The following is a 20,727-nucleotide window of genomic DNA, read 5'->3' on the forward strand; positions in this document are numbered from 1 at the left end:
GTATCTGATCCGTGCTGCTAACTTGTATTGAGTTGAGGCCATTATGGTAATTATAGCATAGGCTTAGTGGATTTCCACTAACCTGCCAGGGGAATCTCCATTCTTATCCTCTCCTGTACGCATGAGAGAGGGAAGGAAACAAGTTTGTAGTAAATTGTATAAGTTGTAAATTGGATAAAGACTTATGTAATAACATAAAGGCATTTGTAATTTTCTAAATGTAAAATTTTGAGATGAATGCTTGTAATAGCATAGTTAGCATTTTATATTTTTGATACTTGTGCAATCTATATTTGAATGCTGTTCCTGGTTGGGACCTCTTCTACTGCATCGTATGGATTATGACGCCTAGGACGTACAGGAAAAGCTCTGTCCGTTCGGCGGTCTGTCCGCGTGCCCGAATCTGACTAAATTGGCGGAGCTCGGGGCGTGACAATAATTTTAACTAACTTAAATATAAAAAGATAAACTCCAATTTACCTTATTGTGGTTTGTTTAATATATTTATACTTTGCTATCATGTGGTTTAAAAAGTTATACATAATTCTTTTTTATTTCACTATTATAATATATCATTAAACAGGATATCACTGTGTAATTTTCAAAAAAAAAAAAACTTTAATACTCAATTTCACGATAATTTTTTTTGGTGAAATAAAAATAAATCACATGATATATATTTGCAGCTTTTTAAATTCATGTAATGGTAAAATAAAAATATGTTAAACTGAAGGAAGGCAAAATTCGAAGCTTATCCCAAAAAAAATCTAAAAATTAAAGGGGCCTCAATAAAAATAGAAAAATATGAACCCTGGTATCTTTACACTCCAAAAGTTAATGTACATCTTACGTCTCCTCACCAAAAGACCACTGGTTGGTGTTTGTCTTGCTAGTCTTTTTTTTTTATTTTAAAAATTTTAAAAAATTTCTAAACCCTAGAAATAATGGAGTGTAAAATGTATGCTCCAAAATAGAGTGCATAGGTAGCATTTCTCGCCAAATATATATAGAAAAACCTCTCAACTATAAACAATTCTTAAATAAATCCCTTGGCTTTTACTTTCTTGATTGAGACTCCTCAACTTTTATTTTTTTTATTTAAATTTTAGGGAAAAATTCAAAAACCCCCCGTGGTTTCACACTTTTTTATTTTAATACCGTGTGGTTTAAAGTGTATCAAGTTAGTACTCTATGGTTTCGTACTTTCTCACTTTAATACCCTGTTGTTTAAAGTGTATTAAGTTAATACTCTGTGACTTTATTTTTGTATCAAGTTAGTATCCTATGGTTTTATTTTGGTATCAAATTAGTATCCTGTGGTTTTATTTTTCTCTTAATGAAATATTAAACCATAGGGTACTAAAGTGAGAAAGTACAAAACCACAGGGTACTAACTTGATACACTTTAAACCATATGGTACTAAGGTGAGAAAGTGCGAAATCATAGGGTACTGACTTGATACACTTTAAACCATAGGGTACTAAAGTGAGAAAAAGTGAAACCACAATGGGGTATTTGAAGTTTTCCCTAAATTTTATACGTAGTAGGGATTTTGTAAGCAATGTCATCAATACATTTCAAAAGAGGTGTATATCTTACACTCTATCTATTCTAATAGGAGGTATTTTTTCGTCTTGTCATATTAAGTAATCTGTAGACTTATTCCTATTCTACGATAGAAAGATATATACTTATGATTTTAATCAATTTTGTTCCCACTTGATCGAGGAGAAAAGGCGGAACAATAATTTTAGACTTATACCAAATTATACCACCTTATTTCAGATACCTAAGAATTATTGTTCTTGGATACGAAATTTGCGTAGAAATTTTATTTGTATATTCCAAAACAAGATGTATAATATGTATCCCCTTATTCCCCAATTAATAAAATCTTTTGTATTTTTAATATTTTAAAAAGTTGGCAAGACAATGAGTCATTATTGACCTAAAATAAGGGAGGTAAGATTTACGTTATTTTTAATTTTTTTCATAAGTAGGTTTAAAAAATATTATAATTATAAAAATAGTTTCGCAAAAGAATTATTTACAAAACTATTTTTATATGGTGAATGAATTAGCGCTTTCTACATGCGGTAAATCATTCATTGCCTTTTTCAAAATATTAAAATTATTTTTAAAATTTAATAGTATACATATTTTAGAGTTTGGATGTGAAAAATAGATGTTATATCAAAGCAGTAAACAGTTTACCACTTTTAGAAAGTAATAAGCCGTTCACTGCTTAAGTCTAGTTTTATAAATAATAATTTTAATGTCTAATTTTATAATAAAATATATTTCGTAGACTAGACTGAGTAGCCCAAAAATTTTTTTTAGTATTTGTGCTCGTTTCAAACTAGGCTGCAGGTGGAGAATTTTTTAATTAATAGCCTTAGAAAATACTACAATTATAAAATAATTTTTTTAAAAAAATTATTTATAAAATTAGGTCTATACGGTGAATGAATTACCGTTTTTTAAATATAATAAATTATTCACCGCTTTCTTCAAAAAATTAAAACTATTTTTATTATTTAACACTATATATTTTTGAAGTTTGGATATAAGATACATATAAATTAGTATAAAAGCGGTGAAATAACCCACTGTTTTTAAAAAACGATAAATAATTTATTATTTTTATCGATCTATTTTTATAAATAAAAATTTTAAATATTTAATTATATATTTAAAAGATTTTAAAAGCTTAGTAGCCCAAAAACTCTGCAGATGGGGCTCACTCCATACATTTTCAACAGCTATTATCCAATTCGCACTTCGCCTCGCCACCTCCTCTATAAATACCCGCCACCGTTCTCTGCGTCTTCTTTTGAAATCGCAAGAGAGAGAGAGAGATAGAGAGAGAGAGAGAGAGTTTTTCCCCCACGCCACTCGTTTCCTCTTCTCCTTCTCCTCGCACCCCACCCACCAAACCCCCATTTCCATTTCCTCCTCATCGTCTTCGATCCAATCCCCCCCCCTCTCCGATCCCCAATTTTGCGTGCAACGATTGCAGCTTCGATCCCTTTGGCTCCTCCTCCTCTTCCTCCTCCGATCGAGGTTTTGTTGCGGAGATCGGAGGGCATTGACTCGGAGTTCTCGGATTTGGGGGTTTTCGAGGGGAATTAGGGCGTTTTCGATGGGTTTGCTGTTCGTGGAGTCTCTCCCGGGGCCGAAGGTGTTCAAATGCATATTCTGCAAGGTCGATTCAGCGTCGCTCGACGCCATCGTCTCCAAGGACTTCAATGGACGGTACGGCCGCGCCTACCTCTTCAAGAATGTGTGAGTTCTCTTCGAAATCCTGTTGATCTTGGCCTTTGGGACGTTTTGATTGCGTTGGATTATGAAATTAGCTCGAAATCGGGTTCTTGTATGTGTGATTCTAGCGACTGTGGTGAAATTCGTTGGATTGTTGCTCTTTGGGATTGAGGATCTTTTCATGCTCGTTCTCATTTTAACAGCGTTAGAGTTCTCTTCAAAATCCTGGTGATATTCGCCTTTGGGGTGTTCTTGATTGCGTTGATTAGGAAAATTAGGTTCTTATGTGTGTTGGCTCCATTGAGTTTTTTATGTTCTATGACTGAGCAAGGATTTAAGTGCCGGCACACAAGATTCTGCGGAAAACTTGCTGGCACAGTGCGTGCCGGACCGTGCAGGTAAAAAAAAAATCATATATGCCGATATATAATGGCATGAAATATTTGCTGGTCAGAAAAAATATATATGTACCAATAGATAATGACATGAAATATTTATTTTCTTTAATAACAAAATATCCTAATTGCTTATTATATATCTTTATCAAAATTTGTGAACTTTATTGAAAAAATTACTTATCAATTTAAAGAAAGAGGTGAGATGTGCAATCGGTACGGAGGCTATATCGTACCGATATCTTGTTGGCACGATATTGTACGGTAGATACGGCCCATGCAATAGGCACTTAAATCCTTGTGACCAAGGAGCTTTGATGCTCGTACCCATTTTCTGGTTTTGACAATTGCAATTTATGTCGAGTATTGCCTTTTTTGTTCTTTTCAGATCTTGGGATCAAAATAATTGATAGATTATTTGTTATATGGAGGATTTCAATGCATATGTTTATGATGGAATATACACCTTGGAATTTGGGGGTGATAGATTGGCGAAATAAAAAAGGAAGAAAAACGCAACTGTGATTATGTATTTTAAGCAATGATCAGTAGAGTCGCAGTTTATTTCCTTTGTTTCCATGTTTTTGGTGATGTAGTGTTTTGACCAGATATAAGGATTACCTTTTGTTTATTTTGTTTATTATGAAGTGATCTCTTGCTGATCTGTGGAGATTTTCATTTCAATGTCATTGTTGTAGAATTGCAGCTTAGAGTATTAGTACTGGAGATTAGGAAGGCATTATTCTTCTTTTACAAAATTTGGTTGGTTGATCCAGCTGACTAATGCATTGACACAGAAATCTAGGATACATTTGTTCAAAATTTTCACATACCAACAGATGCATGCAGTATCTTTCTAGCTGCGATAATTTTGACAACGTTGAAACAAAGATTTGTACTACTGAAGGTGTCTTTTACAGCAAAAACATAAACGTGATTTCTCCAAAATAATACTAGTATTATTTGCTTCAGTTTGTGAGGTTTTGAAGTTCATGACATTCTAAAAGCGTAGAACTAATGTAGATTGAACTTATAATATATAAGCTAATTGATCTCATTGCCTTTAAATTTTCACTAGACTGGCACAATGAGAAGTTAGAATCAAATTTTGTAGATATAACAAATCAACTTGTAAATTTGAAAGAATATAATTAATATCCTACTATGATGAGACTGTTTGTTGCTTTTGATGATTTGGTTGGTTCAGTAAGTTTAAGATTATTTTAGAGCCACTCTTGCATTCAATTTTGTGCTCATTCCTGTTGGAAGCATTGGTACCATGAAATCACCTCTGTAGTTTCTTCAAATTGGTGAAAGAAGTCTATAGTTTGATTTGGATTATGTTTTCTGTCTTCAGTTACTGCTTTTTATGCTATATCACCTGCTTCTTCAAGTTTTATTTGTTTGTGCTTTCTAGTTTTATTTTTACATAGAAAATATTAATTAAGATTGAATTATGATAATTCTTTTCTTAATTGATTAGGACACATTACTAGAACTTATATAACATGAATGAAAGCTTCAAATTATTTTAGCTATTATAGTAAAATCCTGTGGGCAGGTTATTGAACCTTTGATGGTTGTTATTGTTGCTTTGCGCCTTAAAACTTTTGGGCACCCGGACCATGTGCCTGTATAATGGGTGTGACACCCCACTTCCCATGGGGTTACTCATCCTAGAACTACTCTAGCCCTAGCATATTTAATCCTTTTAACCTCTTGGAATTAGCTGACGCCTAGAATGCTATGTGCCGGATTAAGAGGTTTAGTCCTACTATACCTTATATATGACTATTCCAAATTCTAGAGGTGTCATATTCTCCTCCACTTTATGCTTTGATGTCCTCATCAGACTCAAATACACTCACAAGTATCAGGAGTTGTGAGACTCATCTCGCTAGTCTTAGACGACCTTGTGGGAAGCCGCACTCTACCCACAACGACCATCAGCTGGGACGCCACGCTGTGCTTGCTGTATGACCCTAGGTTAGCCGAGACTTATTTTACACGTCCAGCTAGTGATTGACTACGATACTAACTGGGATGCTCACTTCGCATGGGGGTCATCCATCTTTAGAATTCCTAATTCTGAAGAAATGTCTCTCTATTAATAAATGCTTTCTTTTGTGGAACTCATTCAGTGATAATGCTAAACTTGGACATTCAACTTTTCTCGTTTACGAGACTTTTGTTAAACTTCGTGCGGAATGGTTCCTATATTGTTTAGTTAGTTTAATATGTAAGGTAACGTATGCAAGGCTTTGCAAAAAGCTGTGTTATTTGGTGTTGATGAGAACCTATACAAGAATTAAATATTAATGAGGCCATCAAGCAAGGATTTAAGTGCCGTGGCACGAGATCGTGCCGGAAACTTACCGGCACGGTACAGCACGGTGCGTGCCGATACATGCCGGTCAAAAAAATTCTTGTGTGCCGACGCATAATAGCATGAAATATTTATTTTCTTTAGCAACAAAATATTCTAACTATTTATTATGTCTTTTTATCACATCTTTGGAACTTTATTGAAAAAATTACTTACTAATTTAAAGAATAGAGGGTTTTAAGCTGTGCCATCGGCACGGGATCTGTATCGTGCCAGTATCTTATTGGCACGGTACAGCATGGTGGATACGGCTCGTACCGACGGGCACTTAAAACTTTGCCATCAAGTTCAAGTAAGCCAAACTAAATCACAATCTACTGTACTTTTTCCTTGGAAATTTTGATAGTGCTACAGCTCCTGATTGCTTCTTGCCTTCATTTTTCCATTCAGGAGCTTACCAGATATTAGGCCTTTGTATTACAATTGATATTAGAATTATGAAAAGGCACTCTAGAAATCAATCAGATGACATAATTTAGTTGCTTCTGCATTTTGTTTTAGCTCAAATGAATAAAGAATAAACAACACGAGATAAATTATCTTTTCTTGCTGGAAGTTTGATGATCACATTGTTTTGTTAATGTAGTATAATCAAATTGTTTTGTTAATGTAGGATATTTCCTTCTGAAAAAACAATTTAACCATTAAATCATTATCTTAATGTTTATTACCAATATTTTGGACGGATTAATATACATGTGGTATTTAGACATATTTTTTAGGTGTGATTTTTCTTCATTTGAAGGAAATAAAGTTCCTCCCATTTCTTCTGATCAAGAAGACTACCTTGTTAATCTTCTGAATTTTCTTATTTTCTCTCTGTGATTATATACTGTATACTGTATACACCCGAGGCATCTTTTTAACCCTACCTAGTTAAAAAGCTGTTGGTTCTCTAACTCTGCAGTTTGGACTTTGGAGTCTCCTAGATATTTTACATGACCTGTAAGACCTCGTGAAATTTATGATGACATTTCAGGGTAAATGTTTGCTTGGGCCCGAATGAGGATAGGCACCTCTTGACGGGATTGCACACGGTGAATGATATCTACTGCAGCTCCTGCCACCAATTACTTGGCTGGAGATATGTAAGTCAAATGCCTAAATTTCCTCCTTATGCCGTCTTTTAGTTTGGAGATTCAGGACCTGCATTTTCAATCTCACTATGAAGATTATGTTGTACTTTTTTGCTGTACTGTAGTTAGCATTCTCGAAATACAGTTGATTTAGAAGATTGGACCATTACTGTGAAGTTTGTGGAGTGTTGGTCATTTTAGTTTGTATTGTCGTATAGTACGACTTGATGCCTTTTTGTTTGGTTCCAGAGTAGCTTCTCTAGCGAAGAAGGGAATCACAGCTATTTGCTGAACAGTAGCTGACATTACCTTAATCATAATGTTTAATTTTCCTTCTATCAATCCTCTTCTTCTTATTATTTTTTATTAGGTCTGAATATTAGTTGGCCTATATCTAATTCAAGTACTCAAATATCATATTGTTTGCTTTAATATTTCTTTTTTCTTTAGCTGCAGAGCGGCTTTCTTTGTACATGCGCTATGCGCTAAAACTGTTTTATAATATTGAGCGTTTTGACATTAGATTTCTCTTTGGGAGCTATAACACGTAGTCTTAATCATGCTACGGACAGAAAGCACAAAAGCTTTTGCAATCAAAGTAATCAACATTTTTTTTTTAATATATCAGTTTCACTTTGAATGAATTCCATAATTGGATGTCTTGTTCCTTACTAATTGAGTACTATTTCTGATGAGTGTTCTTGTAAGACAATTAATTTTACAGCGAATCTGACTGATAGAGATTAACAGAACTCACTAATGAAATCCTGAGCTGCGCGTAAGTATATTTATGTCGTTCCTTCTCCTGATGAAATCAATGCTTGCATTGTTTGGTGATCCCTTTTTGTGGTTTGTGAGAAATTTATTCTGTAGAAATCTACAAACATCCATCCCTATTTGCAGCCTTGCTATAATGCTCACCTTGCAAAATGTAGACGTAGATCTTTCTTGGCTTCTTATCAAATTATAATGAAATGGATATTAAGTTATTACAGACAGTTTTTCTCATACTTTTTCTATTAAAAGTATATAGGTGCCCAACCTCACAGGATGACCATCTTATTCTCTTGAATGAATATGCACATATTGTGTTGTTGTAGCCGTGTTTACCTCCTTATGTATCGTTTATTATCTTTTAACATTTGTCTTAAGTCACTCCACTGCCATCTCATTCCCTCCGATGAATATGGGCTTTTTTTGTTCCTTTGCAGGAGAAAGCTTACGACGAAACCCAGAAATACAAGGAGGGCAAGTACATTTTAGAGAGAGCTAGGATGGTAAAAGAAGGCTGGTGATTCTCCAAGATGCTGGGTATGTTATAGTTTAAGTAGGTTCAATTAATTGTCTGGTTGTTGGTTCAATTGTGTAGAGATTTATACCTGCTTATGATACTTAGTCTGGTTGGTTTTGTTAAATTTGGGTTTTAGCTTCAAGCCAACTTGGCGAATATTTCAAATCATGCTTTTCGCTAGGATTTGATCTTAAAACATTGGCTTTACGAAGGTGGGTTTAGGGTGCTTGTAGTTTGGTTTCAAATCAAAAGCCAAACCTAATTAATCCAAATAAATCGACTTGGTTTTGGTTAAGCTGTGTTTCTAGTTTTATTGAAATTTGGTTGTCGGTTCCGGTTTGGTTTTCAGATTTTGGCAGACCGAACTGAACTGCAAATCAAACCACATAGGTATGTGTAAACCCTGACTATTGGTTACTTCATTTTAAGATTCTTGCACAGTTACATTATAACAAAAAACTAATGGCTCAGAAAATGCATGCTATCTTAAACTGAATCAAAGCCTAAATTGGGCGTGGATTGGTTTAAGGAAGTTACTTCTTGTACGGCCATGTAGGAAGTGTATATCTTACACTCTCTAGATGCTAGAGTTTAAAAAATTCCTTTAAATTTTGAGTAAATATAATAATAATAATAGTAACGAGACTAGCTGATGGATTCTAGTCACACAAAGTCTTGGGTGTAAGATTTATACCTAAATACTAGTTTGTACAGGTAAGCATTGCACTTGGTTTAATTCTTTAGCAGTTCGCCGTTTACTGATTGATAAAACCAAAATTCTTTGGTTCAGTTAAATTTTGCTGAAAATTGATGGATAGACCCTCCTTGATTTTATGCATCTTCTAATTGTGCTTCTGCCTAATGTGACGATCACTAATATGTTGCATCACTACCATCTCAAAAAGTATCAGTGTCTAATCAACTAAATTGGACTGCAAGGTCTAACTGCAACGATTTAAAAGTTGGACTGCAAGATCTAATTGCGACAATTTAAAAGTTTGATTGAGAGTAAATAAATTAAACTTTGACAACTACAATATTATCGATCTTAAAGCTTGAGGACCAAAAGTGCAATTTCGTAAGAAGATGAGGTTGCGCCAGCAGAGCGGAGGAAAAAATAAAAAATAAAAAAGTCAACTCAAAATTGCCTACAGTTGAGGTGTTTTCAAAAACTTTTATCAATATAATCATCAATGATAATAATATTTTATAAATGAGAATTCGAGCTAAACCGCCGGCACAATTAGGATACCTGCCGACTATTATATGCACTATGCGGTAATGATATGTTTGTCATTTTCGTTTGCATGGCGGGAATTAGGATTTGGCTGTATGTATTACAGCTGAAATTAATGTTTTGGCTCAAATGATAGCCGTCAACTGCAGTAGAGCTATAATTAATATTTTGATTCTGCAATGGCTGTAGAGGTAATTTGAGAGCTAACTAAACTTCTCACCATCATTGGCGTCGTCGCAAATCCAACTCATGTGCAATAACAATAAGAGTAAAGAGTTGCTATACTCATATATAATCGGTCCAAACTGACGGTATCAACTCTGAATTAGATGAGTAATGTCATTGCAGGTTAATCCCAGTGGACTTTTACCTTTTGGAACTAACATAATAAAGAACAGTTTCATATGTAGTAATAACTAAAGGGTTTATATACAAAGTTTCTAACACATAACTGTACTTAACGATTTAATTTTGACTACCAGTCACACTGCAATCCTTCAATCATTTTAAGCATAACTGATGATAGTACAAAAACTTCCTCATTAATGTGCTGCTTGTCCTCTGCCAACTACCAAAATAACAACTCTGAAATGTAGTTTCTCTGAAGCTTCTACAGAAGAGTTTCTCAAACTTAAGTGATGGCAAAAATCAAATACAATAACTTTGTTAAATTCACACTTATCTTTCCAACCAAGCTTGAAAGAGCAGCTTCCAATTAGAGCTGCTACGTTCTATGATAAAAAGCACATTATATACAACAGTAAATAGCCCTGGACATCATGTTCACTAACGCGCCGCTTGTCCTCTTCAAAAAGCAAAAGATGCTGCTTATATTGCAGAGGCTAGGTCAAACAGACAGTAAATGCTGCACAAGAAATCAAAATGCCCTAAACACTGGAATAGAGTCCTACACTAATACTGAAGACAATTCGAAAACAAATTAGTTTCTTTGCAGTTCTCAATATTGCAAGATTGAAATTGAAGAACATAAAATCAAAAGAACCAGAAATGCGGAACAAGCAAGTTTGTTGATGAGATGCCGATTCAGTGAAGTAGGACTTTCAGAATGGAGAGAGAGTGAAGGGTGGCAATAAGATGAGGGAACGACCACATCTGCAGTGAAGATGCCGGTTGCATAATGCAGCTTAGAAATGTGAAATAAGTGCCGAAACCTTAACAAAGGTTCCAATTTTTCATTAATACGAATGGCAGTACCAATGATCAAAAAGTAGAATGAAACATGGCTAGAAAATGGATACGAAATATTGATCTTCCACATTGGTGAAACAAACAAATTACTCATCAGACAGAATTAGCTTCATTCTAGTTCTCAATATCGCAAAATTAAAGAACATAAAATAGAAGGAATCACTGGCCGTTCCTAGTGCAAGTGACAAAAGGCTTGATGATCGGTACCCGAGGTCCTAAGTTCAAATCTTAGTTGATTCACATTTCTAGTTAAGTTTATTTTTAAATGAAATAAACGAAGCGGATAATATGCTACCTATCTCTCCAAAAAATAAAAAAGAAGGAATCAGACATGGGAACAAGTTTGTCGATTAGATGAAGATTCAGTTAAGTAGGATTTCCAGAATGGAGAGAGGAAAGTGGAAATAAGACCAGGAACCAACCACATCCCCAATGAAGACACACACAAGTTCCAAAATGTATAAATGTGAAATATGTGAAGAAACCTTAGCATAAGTTCCAAACTTTTATTTATACAAATGACAATACCAATGATTAAAAATTAGAATCGGTAGAAACATAATTAGAAAATGGATACGAAACGAGCCGAGCTTGAGCGAGCTTACTTCAGCTCAAGCTTGGCTTGAAATTAATTTCGAGCCCAAATTTAGGTTCAAGCTCGGCTTGAAATTAATTCAAGCTGAGCTCTAACAAGCCTAACTTCGAGTCGAGCGAGCTCGAGCCCTAAACGAACTGCTTGAAATTCTTAATATCATATAATTTATAGTTTAATTTTTTATAAAATATTACATAAAATTTGATATAAAAATATATCTAATAGTTAAACACATAAAATAATTGCATGAAATACGAAATTATAATGTTAAGAAAAATAATTTAGGGGAAATGACCCTACAAGCAAGTGAAAGAGAGGAGAGAGTAATTAGAGTAGAGTTTTACTGATTTGATTTTGTGGGCCAACTAATATGCCCAATAATCTAAACTCTATATATACTTAATAAACATACATAATATATATTATTATATATAATTAAAATATATAGTATATGTAATTATATATAGTGTAGAACTACTATGCTATTGAAAGCATAAAGAAGTTGGTGCTTCCGACTTTTCGGCCCTTTGATCAAGAATTGTACGGTTGGGATGCTAGCAGTCCCCCTTAGGAAAGAATGGTTCCTCAAGCGAGCCACATACAGAGGCGAACGCGAGGCGAAGCTCGCTCATTTGCCGGCCCCAAAAACAACCACATCCCCAATGTAGACACACAAGTTCCATAATGTACCATATAAATGTGAAATAAGTGAAGAAACCTTAGCATAAGTTCCAAATTTTTATTTATACAAATGACAACACCAACGATTAAAAATTGGGACTAGGTTGGTATATTATCGGTAGCATAAAGGCTTTCTGCGCTACCAAGTTATTTTCAATGATGCGACTTCCAAATCGACGATTGACTCCATTAGACTTGATCTATATTATTAAAAGTATTTGAAAACTAAATTTCACAATATTTCGACACTATTTGGCTAGTGATCAAAAGGTCTCAAAAAATTAATAATTTTAATGGTTGATGTGATGCGTTGCGAATTTAACAGTGTAAAACAATCTAAATATGATAAAATTTTTATGAAATTTTTTTTTCACTATTTAGAGTAAGATCGACATCTCTGATCTTAAATTCAAATATTTTATCATCACTTTTTATGAAATTTTTATTTTTAGCCGTTCATATTTAGATTACTCGTTTGATAGGTAAATGATATTAAAAAATTATAAAATTTAGTTTCAAAATAGTGTAGATCAAGTCTAACAGAGTCGATCGTCGATTTGGAAGCTGTATCATTGAAAACAACTTGGTAGCGCGGAGGCCTCTATGCTATTGATAGTATACCCGCCGAACTCAAAAATTAGAATCTATAAAAACATAGCTAGAAAATGGAAATGGAACTCTTGGTCTAGGATTCTACATTGATGAAACAAATAAATTACTTTACTACAGTACCAACTAAATTTCAAAATAAATAGCGCGATTAAACTACAAAGCCAATTACAACAATAACTGCTAGACAAAAGAAAATTCAGCTTACACAACTACAAGCTATTTCGTCTACCCTTCATATTAACAAGGGAAAACTTCAAAACCCTCCCCTGTGGTTTCGTAGTTTCTCACTTTGCCCCCCTGTGGTCTAAAATGTATCAATTTGATACCCATGTGGTTTTTTTTTTTCTTTTTTTTTTATCAATTTCATTATTTTTTTTCTTAAATCAGTGATAAAGTTAAAATTAAAGGGTACTAAAATGAATATTTGATAAATCTAGATGAGCATCTGAAGTTTTTTGTATATAATTCAATGAAATATTAACGAAAAAGCTACCGAAAAGATAAAAACGAAACCACAGGGGAGCAATTTGATACATTTTAAACCACAGGGGGGCAAAGTTAGAAACTACAAAACCACAGGGGGGGTTTTTGAAGTTTTCCCTATTAACAACTCACAAACTTCACAAAGTACAGCATACAGTAACTTACGACACTAAAAACTAGAGGCCTTGTTTGGGGATTTTTTTTAAGCAATCTTATAAAATTTTTAATTTGGATAAATAATTTCTTCAAAATTTATTTGGATAAATAAGTAAATAACCCTATTGTCGCTAATGTCAGTGCGATGCTAGAGTTAGAAAAGAAGGTGAATCGTCTACCGTATCTCGCCTTGGAAAAGAAAACCATTAATCATTCACCATTTCTTTCACTTTTTAAAAGCGGTGAATAATTTACCCTATTTCCTACTAACAGCCTCAAACACCCTAAACAACCTGTACAAACAACCCTGAAGTCCCCGACAACCCCATAAACCCGCATAACAGAAATGTCGTGAATGATTCACCATTTTTTAAGACGGTGAATCATTTATTGTTTTCAGTTAATTTATATAGCAATAATAGGATCATTTGCCCAAACAAAAATTTCAAAAGGATATTTCATCACACTAAAAATTTTATAAGATAATTTTTTTAACAAAGTCCCCTAGTTTGGTATTGTTACCATTTTAAGTTTTCATAATCAAAAAATCTATACAAGTGGATGTGCCGATTTGCAACCCTTGTCATTATTATTTGCTTGCATGCAATGCAGCCCAACCAGCAGATTGAAAGCATCTTCAAATGAAAAAAAAAAAAGAGCAAAAAAAAGTGTTACAGCTAATTTATACTTTATGTTGCCCAACAAAACTTGTAGATGTATAGGCTCCACCATCTAGTGGAATATTCTATAGCATAAGATATGTGCTTTAAAATACAAATTCAAAAAAAGAAAAGCACCAATACCAAATGGCCAAAGAGTTTTCACTTTCAACAAGCAGAGAGAATGACTAAAATGATCCTCAAAAATCGCAAGGTATATAGCATAATAGCCAAACTTTATAGTAAAAAGAATGGAAAACAACATTTCCCAGCTGAGAGCAATGGTCTCAGGGGGCAAATCTAAGTCCACCTCAACTAATTGAACAGCTTAAGCGACAAAGACTGACCAAAACTGCAGCATTAACATGTTATAATGCTAAAGAAAAATTTAAAATCTGCACAACAATTTGCAAATAACACAACACAGAAGAGAGCATCTTCCAACCAATACTACAACTGCGAGGACAAGGACCTAATGAATTGTCAAACAGATAAATTAGAATAACAAGCACACAAACATATCTACATTTGTCTTGTAAATAGAAACAGTAAAGAGAATAGGAATTTGCATGAGTTGTGCAAGAACAGTTCTAAAATAAGACAATTTCAGTGACATACTGGTAAGGAACAGACCCATATGAAAATCTGCACACTGATGAAATCTAAATTGTGACTAGAGTTGCCAAAGAGCATGCAGCTAACAAGCTCTCAAGCTCAGCTTGCTTTCAGCGCAGATTGTGCTTGCTTGTTTATTAAATGAGCTGAGAGACCAAACCAAGTTTCGAGTGCAACGCATTAATTGAGCAGAGCACTCGAGCTTGGCTAAGAATAGCTTGATATTACTACATAAAATAGTTAGTACCTAGCATCAAAAAAAGTTTATAACCAGAGGTTAGTAAGTTACTTCCCTGTAGCTTAGGGTCGTCGACTCATGATCCCGTGGGCATACTAAAAAATTTCTGTTATTTTTTCGTGCTCTCAAGCTATGTGGCTCTCAGCAAAGCAACCATTAATAAGGAAAAAGTAATCCTTCTTCCATAGCAAGCCATCAATCCAAGTTCCAGCCATCTTGGAAATTTGATGAGGCTCGAGATCAACCTATTCCAACTTGAACTCAGCTTGAGCAGACCCTTGGTAAATTTGAGATGAGCAGAGCTCATCCCAGCTTGCTCCAGCTGAACTAGTTTACACCCCTCACTGCAACAGAAAGCAGCTTGAATAATAGGTCTTCACCTGCTATTCGATTATCGAAGAAGCGTAGCTTGTGCGGAAAGCATGCTTCACATAAACCAACCGCCTAATAAATGAGACAGACTAGTGTGACAGAAATCTATGCTGGCAATAACAAGACCAGCGCAAGGTGGGCTGCGCATAGTGCAACAAAAGATCTCCGGCCTCAATGCACACCAAATAAAAATTAAGCTTACATCCGGTCACCAGGCACTATGTAGAAGGGTTTTTGGCCAACTAAGCCTACACTATGTTTTAATTGTAAGAGGTGAATGATTTACCGCTTCGCTTTCTATAAGCGGTAAATCATTCACCGCGTTTACCACATATTTTCTATATACAAACTCCAAAGAATGTATAACATTGAGCACTAAAAATAATTTTAACGTTTTTAAGAAAGCGGTGAATGATTCACAGTATTTAGAAAGCAGTGATCATTCACTGCATAAGCCTATTTTATAAATAAATTTTCGAAAGGCTAATTTTATAATTATAATACTTTTAGGTCTATTAATTAAAAAAATTCTTACGTAGAAAACTAGATTGTTTCAAATTATGAAGCCTGAATTGCTAATTTGGGCTAGACACAGGACTTAGACAAGGGATGACTAAATAGAAGCTATCGCATTTCCTGCCTAATTTTCGACAGATTTGACTGAAACAAAGAGCATTCACCAATTCATCTACTGAAAAAATATAATTAAAAAGGACCAGGACAAATTGAAAAATAAAATAAGATAAAAGGCTAACATTTGAGTACTTGTCAGGGAATATATAACGGCATAATCTTAGTTCTATACAGAGAAACAAAAGTCTAGAAAACAAACAGCACTTTCTGCTGTGTAAGACAGCAAAGTTCATGTCTAAAAGACGTAAACAGCGAATTACAAAATCAGAGTGCAAGAGCTAGCTCAAGGTTGCTTTACAACTACTATTCACTGTTGAAAGTTAGAAGGGGGAACCAAAAAAAAAAAAAAAGAGCTTGCCACTTCTTCCATTCTACCGGTAAGATGGTGCATAAGGCATTGTCGCACCAGAGAGTGAGTAAGGGGCATAAGCCCCCGACCTATCATAAAGCCGAGGGCCCATGAGGGGCTCAGCAGGGTAGGGTAGTGGCCTTGCAGAGTGGCCTCCATCTGCTCCGTAAGGAGCATTACCAGAAAGACTCGGACCCGCAACATCAAAAGCATATCTACTTGAAGCCATCCCATAAGACCCGACCAAACCCAGATAATGAGATTGATCAGTCGAAACCAACTGAGGCTGACTCGCAATTACTGGGGGTCTATACTCAGAAGGAGCAGCAGCAGCAGCATGCGGAACAGCATTCAATGGCCGAGGTCGAGGCCGCTTATTTGACTGCTGCTGCTGCAGATTCTGAGCATTCGAGCTCAAGGGGAAAGCAGCAGCTGGTGCAGCTCGCTTCTTACCCGCCTTTTGCTCCTCCAACTGCATTATCCGCTTCGCAAGATTCGCACTCGGATATTCCGATTCTAGGCTGTACTCTTCGATGGCCTTAACCACCTCTTTAAGAGCAAGTATATCTTTGGAAATTGCCCCATTCTGTGCCAGATAATAAGCAAAAGTGGGACAGTGGGACTTAACACACTAAATTTAATCGTAGCGTGCAAAAAAGTCATACCTGAGCCTTAAGCGAATTGTTTCCTTTCTTACGGATTTCCTGAGCCTCTTTTCTGCACTCCTTCAAGTAACTTTTCAACAGGGTCACTGGAGGATATTTGTCCATTAAATTAAGAGCACGAACAAATTTAATAACTTCAACTTGTCTGCCCTTATTGCTCATTTTCCGGATGAAATCTGTTATAAGAAAAAAAAAATTTCTAGTACACGTCAAGCTTCCGCATGAATTGGACTATTAAGAGCTATCAAAATGACAGGTACAATTGGATAATATTTAAGAGACTGAAGATAACTAAAAGACTAGCTAGAGTCCTAGCAAATGGTGACAATTAGAATAAGTGGAAGGAGTGCCAGCATTAAAAAGTCAACAAAATTGCAGAGTAACAGTGCAGATACACAGAAGACTCGGCGCCTATGGATGTTTATTTTATTAGGTATCAACTTTGATCAGCTAATAAACAAAAGAATATGCATGATTCTAAACCACAGAGCCAAAACCAAGCTCAGCAAATAAACGAGGCAGATGGTAGGACAAAAAGTCGGAAAGAAATCGGGAAAAGACAGCAATCAAAATCAAGCATTTACCATGATGTTGTTCCCTTGCTGGATGCAACAACCACTACAAGGAAGCAACAATAAAGAACGACTGTACAATAACAGGGGACAAAGACAACTATGCTTTCAGATATATGAAACTTAACAAAACAAAGGTTGGCTATAGGCTTTTTTTTTTTGGTTTTCTCCCAGATTAGACAAAAGGTAACACTGCATCACCCAAAAACCCACAAATTGTATAGCAAAAAATGTCGCAACTGACAAATATACCAAATGAATGAAAATATACCAAAAACCTCAATTGCAACATACAGCAAGCCAAAAGTTAATGCGTTTGAAAGAAGGGAAAAAAAAACAGTAGGACAGAAAATAAACATATAGAAAACAATAATGCGGTTATGGAAACATACTAAATTACACACGGTAATTAACTATTCTTAACTATATTTGCTCAGGTACTAGAGCACTGTAAGCTAATAATGAGCAACCAAATGTCCCTAAGTAAAAAGGTACTTTTAAACTGCAATATATTAAAATAAACAATTACCTTAAAAGCTCGTGTACAGTATATAGACCTCAGAATTGCAGAATAACAGCATGGCAACAAAATGCCAATCAGTCCCGAAAGATGGTAATTTTGAGAAGTTGTCATCATAGGTCAAAATATGTATCAGAGAGAAAAAAATGGAATTTAAAACAAAAGGAAACCTACTATTTAAATGCTATTATATAAAGACCTCAGAATTGCAGAATAACAACATGGCAATGAAAGCCAATCAGTCCCAAAAGATGGTAAGATTGAAAGTTATCATCATAGGTCCACAGGTGTTAAAATAAAAAAAAAATAAATCAAAACAAAAAGGACATCCTCCTACCAGGACTGAATACGACAGAATAAGCAGAGGGCATTTAAATAGTACACTACAACGACCTCAGAATTGCAGAATAACAGCATGGCAATGAAATGCCTATCAGTCCCGAAAGATGGCTCATTTGGAAAAGATATCATCATAGGTCAACAGATGTTGAGAAAAATAATCAACTAGAATTAGATTGAAGGGAAAAAAAAATCATTTGTTTCAGTACTAAATGAAACCTCATCAAAAGAGTTTATAGACACCATACAGTGTATAGACCTCAGAATCACAGAATAACAGCATGGCACTGAAATACCAATCAGTCCCGAAAGATGGTATGTCTGAAAAAGTTATCATCATTGGCCCATATATGTCAAGAAATGATATAAACAATAAAGAAAAAGAAGAAAAACATATTCTTCTCCATACAAAAAGAATATGTCATGTAAATTAATTAACAAATGAAAGATAAAAAAAATAAAGACGCAAAAGGTAGGATAAAGGACATGATTCATGCAGGTAGGAGGAAGGTGCCCATACTCCTAACAGAAATATAAAACAAACACCGAAAGCATGCTAATTTAAGGAGTTCCATATTAAAAAAAAAATAAAAAAATAAAAAGAACATAGCAATGTAAGATGCGGCTAAAAACTGAAACACATTCCATTCTTCAACGAACTTCTAATTACATCACTTCATAAAACGCATAGTAAATATGACACCCATATGATGGACAAAACAGCAAAAAAAAAAAGAAGATCAGAGAACATGAATAAACAACTTTGTAAATATTAATGTAAACATGGTAAATAAACAAGAATGAGGATATTATATACTATATGAACATGCAGATCTAGAATACCATTCATGAAATATTCACTTATTTACACCAAAACCCGACTTGGCCATACTAGATCCTTTCCACACAGCTAGACTACATATCCAACACACACCAATTTGCAGTGCAAATATCAACACAGGAAGGATAATACAGTAGAACAATACTAAATACGCAATTCACACATAAAAAGGGTAAGTAACAGTTAGTTAGAAATACTCTACTTGAAAACCTGACCAGGAATCATATTTTTTAAATCTGTAAAACGCAACATGCTCTTACCGGGCATGCTTTCCTCAAGGCCAAGACCCTTGAAGATGTCGGCAGTTCTCTTCTTCCGAGACATAGAAACAACAAGATCCAACACCTCACCCACATCGAATTCCTTTGCCAACCTAAAAGAAGCCAAGAGCTGCAAAAAGCGCATAACCACGGCTTGGTTCTCCCCACCTGCGGCGGCGATCTTACTCTTCCACTCCACCGCCACCTTCTTTGCTTCTTCCCTAACCAAAGGCTTGATCTCAGGGGCCAAAACTTGGAGGCGCTCCAAGAGACTAAGACAGGTTCGCCGCGCCGGCTCGACAGCCCCGTCATTCTCCGCGTCCGATTTCGCAGATTTCGCACTGTCGGAGACGTGCAAAGCGTCGAGAACCAGCTTAGCTGGATCTGGCGCAGATAGGAGAGCCGCATCGAGATCCTTCCGGATCTCCGGCATGTCACTCCGATTCTCAAAAATGTACGAAAGGAATCCCTTTGCGTCCATTGCGGCGCAAAGGGATTTGAGTTGGGGGAAGTGATCACCACCCTTGTATTCGGTCACAATGGCGGCGGCGGCGGCGGCGGCGGCGGCGGCAGAAGGGGCCGAAGCGGTCGCCGGAGCCGCCGAAACAAGCGGCGCCGCTGATGAGGCGGCGGCGGCGGCGGCGGCGGCGGCGGCGGATCTCGCTTCGAGCTCCTTAAGGCGATCGGTAATGGACCGCTCGATCGAGGCGAAGTGGTCCTCGAGGTCCTTCCACTTGAAAGTGAAGAAGGAGAGGGTGGAGGAGAAGGATTCGAGGGCCGCGAAGGCCTTGCGAAGCTCCTCCTTCTTCGCGGGGATGGCTCCCATGGCTGCCTTGATCTCAGGCGTCGCCATATCGACGGGAACAGGGCGAAAACCCTAACCCTAGCCGGGTCGAGGGAGGAGAAGAAACCCTAGAGCGATCCACGAGAAAGATCGGGAACGGAGAAAACCCTAACACTAACCCTAGATTTAAGCGGAAAAGAAATGAAACCCTAGAGAGCGATGAGATGCGAGCGACGGGGCCGAGGAAAAGGCGGAAGGATAGCAGGGGGATACTTATAGGAGGGGAGAGGCTTGTTGTAGCCGTTGGATCGTCGCCGTACGGCTGTAGATTATTTGTGGTCGACCGTTAGTACCGCGTGAGATTTTAGGGCAACCTTTTGACTACGGTGCAAATGGATCCGGAGCGGCGGAGCTCGTGCCTCGATCCGCCCCATATAGGGGGATAAGTGTATCGAGAACCCTCACCTATAAAGAGTTTTGAAATGAACCCTTTCATT

General features: G+C 36.0%; 2 protein-coding genes across 4 annotated transcripts; one reads left to right on the forward strand and one right to left on the reverse strand.

The window, feature by feature from the left end:
• On the forward strand, window positions 2,821-9,128 carry LOC109721771 (putative yippee-like protein Os10g0369500). Of its 3 annotated transcripts, XM_020249550.1 has the most exons (4): window positions 2,823-3,286; window positions 7,023-7,131; window positions 8,331-8,430; window positions 8,760-9,128. In XM_020249550.1, the coding sequence occupies exons 1-3, from the start codon at window positions 3,144-3,146 to the stop codon at window positions 8,412-8,414; spliced, it is 336 nt and encodes a 111-aa protein (XP_020105139.1). In that variant the 5' UTR covers window positions 2,823-3,143; the 3' UTR covers window positions 8,415-8,430; window positions 8,760-9,128. The 3 variants fall into 3 exon arrangements, with proteins under 3 accessions (XP_020105140.1, XP_020105139.1, XP_020105138.1); XM_020249551.1 differs by lacking the exon at window positions 8,760-9,128 and having other exon boundaries at window positions 2,821-3,256; window positions 8,331-8,705; XM_020249549.1 differs by lacking the exon at window positions 8,760-9,128 and having other exon boundaries at window positions 2,824-3,286; window positions 8,331-8,705.
• On the reverse strand, window positions 15,991-20,489 carry LOC109721301 (FRIGIDA-like protein 1). Its single transcript, XM_020248835.1, has 3 exons — window positions 19,447-20,489; window positions 16,915-17,090; window positions 15,991-16,835 (listed from the first exon to the last, which is right to left on the reverse strand). The coding sequence occupies exons 1-3, from the start codon at window positions 20,297-20,299 to the stop codon at window positions 16,272-16,274; spliced, it is 1,593 nt and encodes a 530-aa protein (XP_020104424.1). The 5' UTR covers window positions 20,300-20,489; the 3' UTR covers window positions 15,991-16,271.

Source organism: Ananas comosus, linkage group 15 (assembly GCF_001540865.1).
Source record: "Ananas comosus cultivar F153 linkage group 15, ASM154086v1, whole genome shotgun sequence".
NCBI classification, from domain to species: domain Eukaryota; kingdom Viridiplantae; phylum Streptophyta; class Magnoliopsida; order Poales; family Bromeliaceae; genus Ananas; species Ananas comosus.

What these genes read in the sequence shown, in the direction of transcription:
- LOC109721771 (XM_020249550.1), top strand. Translation starts at nt 3,144, where the DNA reads ATGGGTTTGCTGTTCGTGGAGTCTCTCCCGGGGCCGAAGGTGTTCAAA. An exon ending in GCCTACCTCTTCAAGAATGT is followed by an intron (nt 3,287 to 7,022) that starts GTGAGTTCTCTT and finishes ATGACATTTCAG; the next exon opens with GGTAAATGTTTGCTTGGGCC. An exon ending in AATTACTTGGCTGGAGATAT is followed by an intron (nt 7,132 to 8,330) that starts GTAAGTCAAATG and finishes GTTCCTTTGCAG; the next exon opens with GAGAAAGCTTACGACGAAAC.
- LOC109721301 (XM_020248835.1), bottom strand. Translation starts at nt 20,299, where the DNA reads ATGGCGACGCCTGAGATCAAGGCAGCCATGGGAGCCATCCCCGCGAAG. An exon ending in CCTTGAGGAAAGCATGCCCG is followed by an intron (nt 17,091 to 19,446) that starts GTAAGAGCATGT and finishes TTCTTATAACAG; the next exon opens with ATTTCATCCGGAAAATGAGC. An exon ending in ACAATTCGCTTAAGGCTCAG is followed by an intron (nt 16,836 to 16,914) that starts GTATGACTTTTT and finishes TATCTGGCACAG; the next exon opens with AATGGGGCAATTTCCAAAGA.